Here is a 12,529-nt window from a genome sequence, read left to right as displayed (position 1 = left end):
ACAAACTATAGTATTAATAATTTTAAATTTTGAAGTATTTATGAAGATACTGCGTTATTATGCTTCATTGCGTACACCCCATTCGAAATTAGTTTTTTCACTCATTGATGGCGCTGTGCTCGTTAGAGCTTGTTCGAATATGCGATGCAAATACTAAGTTGCCAGATCAAAACAAATAAAATATATATCTGGAATAAATACATAAATTTGATGTAACTTATGATTTCATAAAACACGATATGATATATATATGTGATTAGCATTTATTATTTTCAATATTTAGGTAAGCAACTAGACCATGCGGGAATACTTTTGTTTACATTCATTTAATATATTCCAGCAGTTGAAGTTGAAATCCGCTTTGATTGAACGTTTAACAACACTACGGGGTTATTTTTGACAATAGAGCGGCATTTGTTTGTTTATTACACTGCATATTAACAAAATAAAATTTTTATTAAAATAAAAAATTCATAATGTACAATGGTGAATGCAGTATACTTATAAAAGATATTAAACCTGGATTAAAAAACATCAATGTTATTTTCATAGTATTAGAAATTGGAACCGCCACTGTAACTAAAGAAAATAGAGAGGTGCGCAATTTTAAAGTTGGTGACCATTCTGCTTGCATAAATGTGTCCATTTGGGATGAACCGGGCAAACTTATAGCACCCGGTGATATCATCAAATTAACGAAGGGATATGCATCAATTTGGCGCCACTGCTTGACACTATATTCTGGAAAAAATGGAGAAGTTTATAAAATTGGAGAATTTTGTATGACTTTTAACGAACAAATAAATATGAGTGAACCCAAACGACCTGAGCAGCAGCAACAACAGTCACAGGGTCTAGGAGGTATTGTTGGGAATCCTCAGTTATTGCCAAATACAGGTGTCGCCACGGGTCCAACTGTTGGACCAAATACTACTAGTGTCGTAGCTCCTACGCAACAAGTGTCTCAAGCTGGCAGTAATGGTAGTATTGGAACTTCGAGTCAAGTAGGACAAAGGTTGATTGGAACTTCTTTAGGAGGGGGCATTCCACAGCCAGGGAGTACAACTACTGCGAAAGCAGGTAACATTCAGCAAATAGGACAAACACCTCAAAAACAACAGCTTACTAGTGGATTAAGTGGTCAAATGCCTGGTAATACAAACGTTAGCACTTCAGTGCAACAAACAACACAAGCAGTGACTGTTGCAGGTACTGGACCGCAATCACAAAGTAGCAAGCCAAACCGAGGCGGGCGCACTGGAGCAACACGTTCTAGCAATCTTAAGAATGAACGCAGATGAAAAATACTAATCTAGTTATAAACGTATTTTTAACATCTAAACTTGCATGCATATACATAATGAAGAATAAAGTAAATAGTTATTCAATAAAATATAACAATTTATTCTTAAAATTCAATATGCACATTTATTAATATCAAGTTTACTACAGCACTGGGTAATATATTTGGGAAGTGTCGTTTCTGAAAACCCACAAATTTTTTTTGGACGAATGAGATAAGTCAACAAATGTAGACTGGACCAAGTGTGCTGAATTTTCGGATCTCTAGGATTAGATCCCATAGCAAACTTGTCGTTAAAGTGAACTACATCTATCCCTTCCTTGATAAAACCTCGCAAAATATCATTTGATATAATACTGTTTAAGGTTTTGGTGAATGTATCTATACATATCCGTGTTAGATATTGATCTAGAAAAAAAAATAAAAAATATGAAAGGAATATTACGAGTATATATGGATTTGGAATATATACCCTTAATAAGAAAAATTAATTTCGGCTCCTCTTTTTCTTTGGTCCAAGAAAATGCAGTTACAGTAATATGGGAATCTTCTGACAAGTCTAGCACCGTTGGTTTATTTTCTTCTAGTTCCCCAATACGATTTGGCGATGACGATTTAAGCAACTTAATTAAATTCATTTTAATTCACTATGTTTAAATTGCAAATAATTTTACCGAAATCTTCTCACCATAAGTTCTTTAGATTCATTAACAATTCGGTGGGTAGAATACACAGTTCCACACCAACCCTCTGGAAAATTGTTTAAAAGTTTAGAGCTGGACAGCAATAATGGTGACTTTCGATCCTGATAAAAAAGAGATTAATTAAGAGAAAATATTAAATAATTATATAAAAATGTATACCAAATGTTTTTCTGCGAATTCCTCCAAAGCCACGGGTTCACCAAAATTGTTTAATAACATATTTTTTCAACAAATAAATATAAATAGAGTAATTCAAATTAATATCATTGACGCCGTAACTGAGTACAACAGTGCTGAACTCACCACTATTCACAATATTCAAACGAAATATTTGTAAATACGAACTTTTTATCTATTAATATTTCCTTTTATATCCACTATCGAAATCCAATAACAATGAATGAAGCTGGGAAATTTTCTTCAATTATAATTAAAAATTTTATACATTAATATTAATCCTATTGTATATAGGTTGAACTGAAAATTAAAATATTTGTGTGCATGACATTTGTGAACTATTATTTTCATATTTGCGAGTGGGATTGTTCATACATATGAGTATTGTTTTGTTTACGTGTGGCTTGTGAACAGTTGAGTAAAATTTTTATTAAATTTTGTAAACTATGCGGCTTTTGCTTTTAATCGCTTTAGTGACGTTAGTTCCAAAAACTTTAACAAAAAAGGCTGAAGATGACAAGAAACCTGAGTGGGCAAAAAAAGATATTCGTGATTTTACGGATGCTGACATGGAGCGTCTCCTAGACCAATGGGAGGTTAGCGAAATTTTTGCATTTTAATTGTTTTATTAAAAAAATATAAGTATGACTTTGCGTGAAAATGATTTAGGAAGATGAAGAGCCATTAGAACCGGATGAGTTGCCCGAACACTTGCGTCCTCAGCCAAAAATTGACTTATCAAATCTCGATAGCAAAAATCCAGAAGAGTTATTAAAAGCTTCTAAAAAAGGGCGAACACTTATGACATTCGTTTCTGTGGGTGGAGATCCAACACGGGAAGAAGCTGACACAATTACTAAGTTGTGGCAGACAAGTCTTTGGAACAATCATATACAAGCTGAACGATATATGGTGGATGATAATAGAGCTATATTTCTTTTTAAGGACGGTTCTCAAGCTTGGGATGCAAAAGATTTTTTAATAAAACAAACTCGTTGCAAAGGAGTCACAATTGAAAATAAAGAATATCCCGGTGAATGGAGCACCAGCAATGACTCCACAAAAGAAAAACAAGAACTATAAAATTTTATTTCCCACTTTCTTTAGAGATTATCTTATTTTATAAAAAAGTGTTGGATTCTCAAAATATGTTTAAGCTGAAAATGGAAGTTTATATTTTTTAAATTAATAAAAATGCATTTCATATCATTCTTCAAATTGGTTTTTACGAGTTTTTTTATATGTTCGTTTTGCAACTCTTGATAAACTCTATTGTGAACCGGTCTTCAATTCAATTGCACGTTTTAATGACAGGTTCGACCCTTATATTTGACCGATCCAAATTTTATTTCTTCTACCGATTCAAAATCATTCCGTTTAAAGAATATATATAAATTAATAGTTATTAAAATGCCTGTTCAAGCGAAAATAGGTCCATCAATATTGAATGCTGATTTGGCTGACTTGGCAAACGAATCGCAAAAATTGCTAGATAATGGAGCAGATTATCTACATCTTGATGTAATGGATGGTCACTTTGTACCAAATCTTACTTTTGGTCACTCGTTAGTCAAATGCTTAAGGAATAAAATAAAGGTATATCCAACTTCTTTATTAATGATACTTTATTTTCATACTTGTATGTATTTCTTATAATTAGAAAGATTTTTTCGAAACTCATATGATGGTGTCCCGCCCACAGCAATGGATTGAACCTATGGCTGATGCCGGTGTAAATCTGTATACATTCCACATAGAACCAGTTATGGAAGAAGTTGCAAACGTTTGCCGAAAAGTACGTGAATCAGGAATGAAAGTAGGATTAGCTTTGAAGCCAGGCACTGAGGTACAATATTTGCCATGTATATTTTTTCCAACTATATGTACAACTTATCTTTTGTATGTTAAATATGAAGGTTCAAGTAGTTGAAAGATACGTTGATATGGCCGATGTTGTTTTAGTAATGACTGTTGAACCGGGATTTGGAGGACAATCTTTTATGGCAAATATGATGCCAAAAGTGGAGCGTTTACGTACTCTTTACCCTAATCTAGACATAGAGGTGGATGGTGGAGTTGGCCCAAATACTATAGAAACTTGTGCGAAAGTAAGTTTTATATCATTTCCACTCACAAGCATAAATCGATCCTATATCAACCAAAAATCTTTTTAGGCTGGCGCAAATATGATTGTGTCTGGAACAGCTGTTATACAAGCTCCTAATCAGCGGGATGTTATAAACTTGCTTAGAGACACAGTTCAAAAATACACAAACGATGCATGCACACATGTACACTAATGATCTGACAGGTTGTTCTTAAAATATTTGGGAAATTAATTGTGACAGCTGCCTCATAAATGGGAGGCGTGCTTGCGGAATAATGTACATACATATGTTATTTTTACAAATACACTATTGATATGGCTTGTTGAATTTTACATCTTCGGGTTATAAGTAGTAACAGGTGCCTCATAAATTTGAGGCGCCCTTGGGGGGTAATTTTTACAAATACTGCATATTTTTTAAGAATTTCATAGAATATGAAAAATAATGATTTGCAACTAAAAGAAAATTGTCTTTCATTAAAAAAACAAAATTTGTTTGTGCCATTTATTTACTTTTATTAACATTTATGTATGTATATATTCAGTTTTTATTCCTTTATTTCATATATGGTATATGTATAGGTATGTACGTATTATATCTATATACATAGATACACATATTATATACTTTGCATTAAAGTATGCGTTAAATTTGGTTTATGTGTTCTCTTATCACTTGCATTGTCATGTGTTTATTTATTCGCTCCGAACTTTTTTGTAACTATTAATATTTCATTATTAATGCAAGCAGGTGTACCAACAGCGGTTTGTCATTGAATTTTTATAAATTTATATGTATAATATGCACATACATACGCATTTTTAAAGTCACTCAAGTAAATTTATTTTGACTCAAGCTCTGTTTCTAATAAAGAACATATAGCAAAGCATATCTTATTTTATATTATTGTCATCACTTCTGTTAAAATAAAAATATGATTAATGAAATTATTTTCTGATTTCATGTAACTACCTCTTAGAACATGCATATTACAAATCGAACCGATAAATAAAAATATTGCTTCTGAAGCTCATATGGAAATGTTGGTCGCTTTAATGCGAAAACTCGCAATAAAAATAAAAGTTAAGGCAATCAGTTCAGATTTATTATAGAACATATGTAAGTATATGTACCATATACATATTTTCTGTGTAGTTTTGGAATTGTGGCATAACTGATAATGATTGATAATTTTGACCTCTTCTTACATCCGAATTTCGGTATTTGTGCATTTTTAACAAGTGCGATTATTTTGCTCTATTTTTTATGATTTTTAGCTATGCTGGCGTTTGCGAAAGAAATGTAAAAATTTATAATCAATATGGTTAAACTTCTTATAAGAATAATTTGATTTGTTGTGCATTATGCAATTATTTTATTTATAATTTGACATTTCTGATTTCTGATATTCAAATATTGTATACCGTTATATGCACGTAGGTTCTGCATATGTATGTGCGATTTTAACATGTGTTTGCATGAATGAGTGAACAAGAGGAACGAAAAGAAATGGGGTTTCAGAATAAAATTAAATAAAATTGTTGTGTATAAGTACATATGAATGTATGTATACATTGGCTGTGTTTCAACATACAATTTTGCGTTTTGAAGTGTATACATGTATGTAAGCTTATTATTTCCATTGTTGCCTTAACTACAAATGTATATAATACTATAAGATTTATATGTAGTTTCACCTTTATTTCGACATCGTCACTATGTCGTATGTATGCAAAGTATAAAAGTAAAGCAGTTTTTGACTTTATCAGAATGATCACATTAAGTTGGTTTCTTTTTGCATTCACTACTTGTATGTTTGCTTCATATTTTAGTCTAATACAATATTTTATATTTATATGTATATTAATTTATGATATTCATGTATGTATATATAAGTATATGTATATTATTTCTATAACTATAACAATACATGCACGTTTTTGTATATACTATATACATATGTATATATATGTATATATGTATTTGTTTATAATGGATGATTGTACATAACATGTTTTATTGTCGTATTTGTTTATTTTATTTTTTTTTCTTCTAATCTCAGAAACATGCATGGTAAGCTTTTGCTGCACGCATTTCTTCTTTTCGCATTATTCTGCTCCGCAAATGCGTTCAAATAGTATTGTCTACAATTTCTAACATACAAACATGTACTTTTGGTATATTATACTTTAGTTACAATTTTATTCTTCTTCGCTAAGGGTATAAATATTCATATATAGTACTTGCGCTAATTGGAGTATTAGTTGTGTGTGTGATAGCAAACAGTATATATGTATGCAGGTAAATTTACCGCCCTTATAGGTAAATATGTATGTATGTACATATGTGTCTGGCTCCTACTTGTATTCATATACTCTCGCATTTACATACATATGCATATGTATGTATATATTCAGCATGGATTTTAATCACAAACAAACAATCTATTTTAATTTTGTTATTGTTATTTGCCTTAAATCGTATTAAATTTGTCTGATACATTTTAAAATAGTAAATATTCTCATTCTTTTTATATTCCTGCTTCCTTAAATTTTGCTTGTATTATAGTTTATACTAAAAATGTATGTATGGTTTATACATATATGTATGTATATATGTATGTATTTAGCAGTGTATATATAAATTCAAGTATACAACACTTCGTTCGAAATTATAAAGCTGTGTGAATGTGCGTATGTGTGCACTGCCTTTTATACATGTGTACATACCCTTCAATATACATACATATAGTATATGAAGACATAAATACGTTCACATACGCATACTTACATAAATATGAATTAATAAACGGAAAAACCACTTTAATGAAGTTGAATAAAATTTCCTTGATTTTCGGTTTCCAAATTCACACATGCATTGCTAGTTATTTAAGAGTTTAATTAAAGTTCTTTCATCAAGTTTGGGCTATCGATAAGTCAAGTAGAAAGCAACATAATTCTAAGAAAACTGCACAATGTAAAATAAGAATTGGTTCTTGTAAACCTACAACGTTAAAAAAATTATATTACAAATTTGATCGCTCCACAAAAAAGTCTAGTTGAATTTTTCCATATTAACACTCCTTTAAAAGTTATACGCAGTTTAAATTTGACATCAAGTTTACAGACCATTCCTACAAGTTTACTGAGCTTTAAAACAGTACACCATGTCGTATAAGCAACACAAAAGCCATAAGGCACTTGTATGAATGCTCAGGCCATTTGATCTACTATAAATGTAACTTCAATTGCGTAGAACCGCTTTAGGACAAAAACAGAAACTAAACAACATAACAAAATTAACTTGGAAATAACGGACACCCTAATTTATCATATGTACATATGTATATGTATATGTATCCTTCTATAATATACATATATTTGTATGCATATGTAAAGTGTATGTACATATGTATAATGACATTTGTGCCTAAAGAAGAATGTGGTTGAGTGAGGTAAAAATCAGCTTTGGTTATTACTTATAGACTGTGGTTGCAGCTCCACGTGTAATATGTATTTCTTTTATGTAGTTACATTAACATCTAATTGTAAATAGTATATGTATATGTATGTATGGCTAAATTAGCATTTATATATATCGTGTATATGTATGTATATATAGACAGCATGTATATATTTAATTAATTTTATATTGTTAAAGCTGAAACCCATGCATATATTTCTTTTAGTTTTTCTTTTTATTTCATTATTTTACTAAATAGAAGCTTACAACAACACGCCGCACTAATATTTGTGTGTTACAATAAGTTTCTGCTTGTATTTAATATTGTCTTTTATTCGAAAATAATATTTTTATAGAAACATATGTATTTTAAACTAAAATAAATGGGTAAATATATGTATTTCGAGGGCAAAAAAATAAAAACCGATTCGTATTTTAAATAATTTAAATTGTTCTCTCAGCATTAGGTAGATATTCGCTTAAAAATTTAGTTCTTTACCGCACTGTTATTTTACAAAAATCAATTTTCAATTGTTTCGCGCATTTCAAAATTAAAAATCAGTAATTTTCAACTTCTCAGGCCTCAGCCATGCACGTGCGTCTGTGCGCAAATTATTTGTTAATGTATAAATCTATTTAAAATCATCACTCTACCTTATTATATAATACAGCACATTCTACAAATTACAAATTTATTGTCTTCGGTACATTGTCTTTATTTGCTGCATTCCATTTCACCACTTTGGTTTTGAACTTTATTTTATTGTCTCAATTTTTATAAACATCCATAGTTCACACATTATATTCTAGAGGCATATTCATTCAGATAACACAACGCGTATGTATGCATGTTCGATATAGGTATACATACATATGATTGTGTGGATGTGCGTAGAGTATGAATGCATGTGGTATATGTAACTTTTCTACCTTTTAGCTTATTTCATTATTGTAGTTATTTATTTTTGAACATTTGCTCACACAACAATATTACAGTCATTGACTACATACCTCACTACTACATATGTATAATATTTGTAGCTATGCACTTTCTGCGTCTTACATTAACTAATCTACTTTATGTTGCATGTAGTATGTGTTTTCTTTAATAATTTGTGTGGTTTATGTTTGCAAGGATAATAGCTTTTTTGCACAGTTTATACGTGTACACATATAAAAATTAACTATATATTTCCGTTTGCTTATAAAAAATATTTTTTATCATAACATATTTGTATGTATATATGCATATGTGTAGGTATTTATGCAAATGTGGTCTCTGTGTACATTTGCTAATTAATAGACGTGTAACAATTTCATGTTTTACATATATGTATGTATGTATGTAGCATATAAATGTGTGTGTATAAATATTCCATATATGTAGATATATGTATATGTGTACACTTGTTTTGAGTGGGTATGATTTCAATTAGAATAACTTTTATGTTTTACTATCGTTTTGAGTCTCCACAACGACAACCATACATGTCAAATGTTATCTTTGATAACAGAAGTAGATATGTGCATATATGTATGTATATATTTGAAAATAAATCACAATCGTCAATTGCAACTTTACTGTCGCAGAGACTTTCTCTGCACTTTGCCTGTTACTTTACTACAAAACTTGAAGGATATATCAGCAATAAATTGTCAAAATTAGAATATGGTATAAATCTGTGGGTATAGTAAACTATATACACATGATGTATAGATATAAAATACTTTTTGTATTTTGTGATACATTGTATGTTTGTATGTATGTAGTATGTATGCACTGGTATTTAGTTGACCCTCACGGATTTTGTCACATTTTCTATGGTTTCCTTCAAGGAAACAATGTGAACTTTGTGTCCAATTGACATTTAAATTCGGAAATTGACTTGTTCGGTTATAATATGTATGTGTGTGCTTGGTGGTAACATGTTGTTCCCCTCAAAAGTGTGCCCTTTAATACTAATGTATTACAAAAAACTTGTAGTACTTGTATAAGCATAGCTGTTATACACTCTTTGCCTAAATTTAATTTTTTTATGTAAACATATTCCATTTTTCAAATGGCAATATGCCACAAGGATATGAATATATTTGTTGTTTGTCAAATACAAACGAATCGCAACTAAACTGTATTGTCTAACACTTTGTAGAAATGTTTCTCTATGCCTAATTTACATATAGTATGTATGTATATGTGTATATGTGCATTATTGTCTATCGAAATTCAATGTACTTATTTTCGTACATTTTGACTGCCTTCTTTCTCTCTATGGTTTATTGAACACCTCACTTACAATGCCTTTCTTGTGCTGGTTTCTTTAAGTTTAACTTTTAATGTGAATGTTTAGTCTAGGTCTTCTTATAATTGTCGTAGTAATCAATGTCCATTGGACTGCGATTCTGATTGTGATATGGTTTTTTGTTGCGTATGGGTCCAGTCGCTATGTTTGACAGAATATCTGGTCCGCCTGGGTGTGCATCATATTTGGATAGCCTCTCTTCATTTTCAGGTTTTGAATATTTAGCCATTTGCTCCTGTATCCATGGCACATATTTGATCACATTCGCATATACGCCTGGCAATTTCGGATGTGCACACATTATGCCCCACGACACGATGCCACCCACAAACCAACGATCCTTTTCGCCCGGATAGGGGCAGAGCAGAGGACCTCCGGAATCACCCTGTGAATATTAAATTCATTGATATTTATATCGACATTTTTTCATTGATTCGTATGCATACCTGGCATGCATCCTTTCCTCCTTCCTCATAGCCGGCGCATATCATTCCATCGGATACTGTCAGGTTATCAAGCCAAACATCGCATTGCTGTCGGCCAATAATCGGGACTTGCACTTCATTGACAATTGGTTCGTATGTGGATTTTGCTGAAATACGTATAAAAATGAGAGTTAAGTTTTATAAACTGATCTAGACTCTGCCTTGACCATGGTTTGGTTTAAAAGTACGAAGAGTAAGCCACAATTGATAAAGTTATATAAAAAGATTTTCGAACTTGCTTACAGTGAATAAAGGCTACAGTAGCTTTCACGGTGATAGGCATCCGAGCAAACTTCAAGTACACTTATATTAATATCAAACTACTATTTTTTCATATCTGTGATCATAAATAATTATCTTCACAAACTATTGCCCGAGGTGAGGAAGCCAGCAATGCTTTATATACGTGTAGGCAGATGCTCGGCACAATCTGTGGGCTTTCCCCCTCTCTCATGCATTGTTGCTACACAGCTATATTTAGACCAATTCTGCTCTACGGTGCAGTAGTATGGTGGGTAGGCGTACGGAAATCCATCTACCGGCAGTTAATGGAAAGGATTCAGAACAACTCCAACAGCGGTTTTTGAACTGGCACTAAATTTGCCACCTATAGACCTCTTCGCTGAAAACTGCGCAGCAAAATCGGCTAGACAACTACTGAATGCAGGAGAATTTACATATAGAACCTTCGGGCATAGCTCAGTGGGTAATGGTGATTGGGCATTGATTACATGACCCTAATTTTTAACTGGGAAAGAACGTTCAAAGTGAACATACACAACCTAGCAGCAAACAAAGCTGCCGTATCGAATATCGTCCAGAAGTGTCTTGGAAAGCAGGATAGCAGTGGAAAGTGTTTGCCAGAAGTAAGCAACTTAACTTCTACTGGGTGCCAGACCACAAAGGTATCAAGGGCAATGAAATAGTGGACGAGATTGCCAAGAATGGTGTCAAGCTAACATCAGACAACGTGAACAACATTGGGAAACCCATACATTGTCTATACAATGACCTCGACAAAAGTATGGTAAAGAGAATCAAAACCCGATGGAACGAGCTACCTGGGTACAAAACTGCAAAAGTCATGTGCAAAACGGTAGATCGGAAGTACTCAGCATTTCTTTTGGCACTCGTCAGGAGAGACTGTAGGAGCATGAAGGAAAAACTAACTGGTAACTGTCTGGTGGCGATACACGCCCGCAAGATGAGACTGACAGATCGAGAAGACAGCAGGAAATGTCTTGAGCAGAGCACCCGGGAAACAATGGAGCATCTCTTGTGCACATGTCCCGCATTGGCAAGACTACGCTGTAAGCATCTGGGGTCCCCACAGTATAATACACTGGAGGAGATATCGACAGTGAGACTGCAGAGTCTGTTAAAATTCATCCTAAACGATAAATACTCCTCTTGGACTTAACAAGTGAACTCCATCTGGCATTGCAAAGCACCAAACCGGTCTATACGTGGCTTATTGGCCTATCAGATTAACCTAACCTAATCTTTGCCCGAGGTGAAGACAACGTGGCAAGGCCAGACAAATATTACATTAAATTTCAATAGTATACGTATAGCTAAAATATAAATGAATCATTATCTTACGGTCTTTGTTGTCCCGCTTTCCCCAACCGATAACTGTGCACATTTGATCCGGCTTCAGTTTAATTCCGGGTGGCGGCAGACAAACAGGCAATAAATGCTCATGGAATGCGACCCTAGTGGCCAGCTGAAAGCATATAGCATAAGTATTTATATTAATATGGCTTCGAAGTATTTTTCGGTCATTAATTAGCATGTGTTTAGCTTACTTGAAATAGTGCTATGTCATTGTCATGTGTGATTACGGTATTGTAATGCGGATGCGGTATAACTGTTTTGACTTTAACCTTTTGCCCCGTGTATGTATAGGAGTTTCGGCGCGTTACACCAAGCTGTATGGTCCAATCTTCAAGGTCAATGACGGTATGACTAAAATGAGTTACATACATGT

The 12,529-nt window shown here is 32.6% G+C and overlaps 5 protein-coding genes across 9 annotated transcripts in view; 3 read left to right on the top strand and 2 right to left on the bottom strand.

The window, feature by feature from the left end:
• Positions 1-377: 377 nt before the first annotated feature.
• LOC126756626 (SOSS complex subunit B homolog) lies at positions 378-1,419 on the top strand. Its single transcript, XM_050469829.1, has one exon. The coding sequence runs from the start codon at positions 477-479 to the stop codon at positions 1,299-1,301; it is 825 nt and encodes a 274-aa protein (XP_050325786.1). The 5' UTR covers positions 378-476; the 3' UTR covers positions 1,302-1,419.
• LOC126756628 (uncharacterized) lies at positions 1,378-2,324 on the bottom strand. Its single transcript, XM_050469831.1, has 4 exons — positions 2,167-2,324; positions 1,992-2,108; positions 1,776-1,926; positions 1,378-1,711 (listed from the first exon to the last, which is right to left on the bottom strand). Exons 1-4 carry the CDS (start codon positions 2,224-2,226, stop codon positions 1,416-1,418), a joined length of 624 nt encoding a protein of 207 aa, XP_050325788.1. The 5' UTR covers positions 2,227-2,324; the 3' UTR covers positions 1,378-1,415.
• Positions 2,325-2,525: 201 nt separating this feature from the next.
• LOC126756629 (LDLR chaperone boca) lies at positions 2,526-3,402 on the top strand. Its single transcript, XM_050469833.1, has 2 exons — positions 2,526-2,780; positions 2,854-3,402. The coding sequence occupies exons 1-2, from the start codon at positions 2,631-2,633 to the stop codon at positions 3,265-3,267; spliced, it is 564 nt and encodes a 187-aa protein (XP_050325790.1). The 5' UTR covers positions 2,526-2,630; the 3' UTR covers positions 3,268-3,402.
• A 99-nt stretch (positions 3,403-3,501) lies between these two features.
• On the top strand, positions 3,502-4,624 carry LOC126756627 (ribulose-phosphate 3-epimerase). The gene is made up of 4 exons (XM_050469830.1): positions 3,502-3,780; positions 3,845-4,030; positions 4,101-4,292; positions 4,359-4,624. Exons 1-4 carry the CDS (start codon positions 3,595-3,597, stop codon positions 4,482-4,484), a joined length of 690 nt encoding a protein of 229 aa, XP_050325787.1. The 5' UTR covers positions 3,502-3,594; the 3' UTR covers positions 4,485-4,624.
• Positions 4,625-4,833: 209 nt separating this feature from the next.
• The window catches only part of LOC126756621 (uncharacterized), a 53,388-nt gene continuing 45,692 nt past the window's right edge, over positions 4,834-12,529 (bottom strand). For all 5 annotated transcript variants that reach the window (XM_050469819.1, XM_050469822.1, XM_050469821.1 and 2 more), the window contains 4 exons: positions 12,348-12,507; positions 12,142-12,265; positions 10,501-10,646; positions 4,834-10,439 (listed from right to left, as the gene is read on the bottom strand). In XM_050469819.1, the coding sequence (XP_050325776.1) occupies positions 10,104-10,439; positions 10,501-10,646; positions 12,142-12,265; positions 12,348-12,507 (766 nt within the window). In that variant the 3' untranslated portion in view covers positions 4,834-10,103. The remainder of the gene's footprint in view (positions 10,440-10,500; positions 10,647-12,141; positions 12,266-12,347; positions 12,508-12,529) is intronic.

Source organism: Bactrocera neohumeralis, chromosome 4 (genome assembly GCF_024586455.1).
Source record: "Bactrocera neohumeralis isolate Rockhampton chromosome 4, APGP_CSIRO_Bneo_wtdbg2-racon-allhic-juicebox.fasta_v2, whole genome shotgun sequence".
Classification (NCBI taxonomy): domain Eukaryota; kingdom Metazoa; phylum Arthropoda; class Insecta; order Diptera; family Tephritidae; genus Bactrocera; species Bactrocera neohumeralis.
Note: the sequence above shows the minus strand (reverse complement) of the source record. Positions and strands in the feature narration are given on the sequence as shown.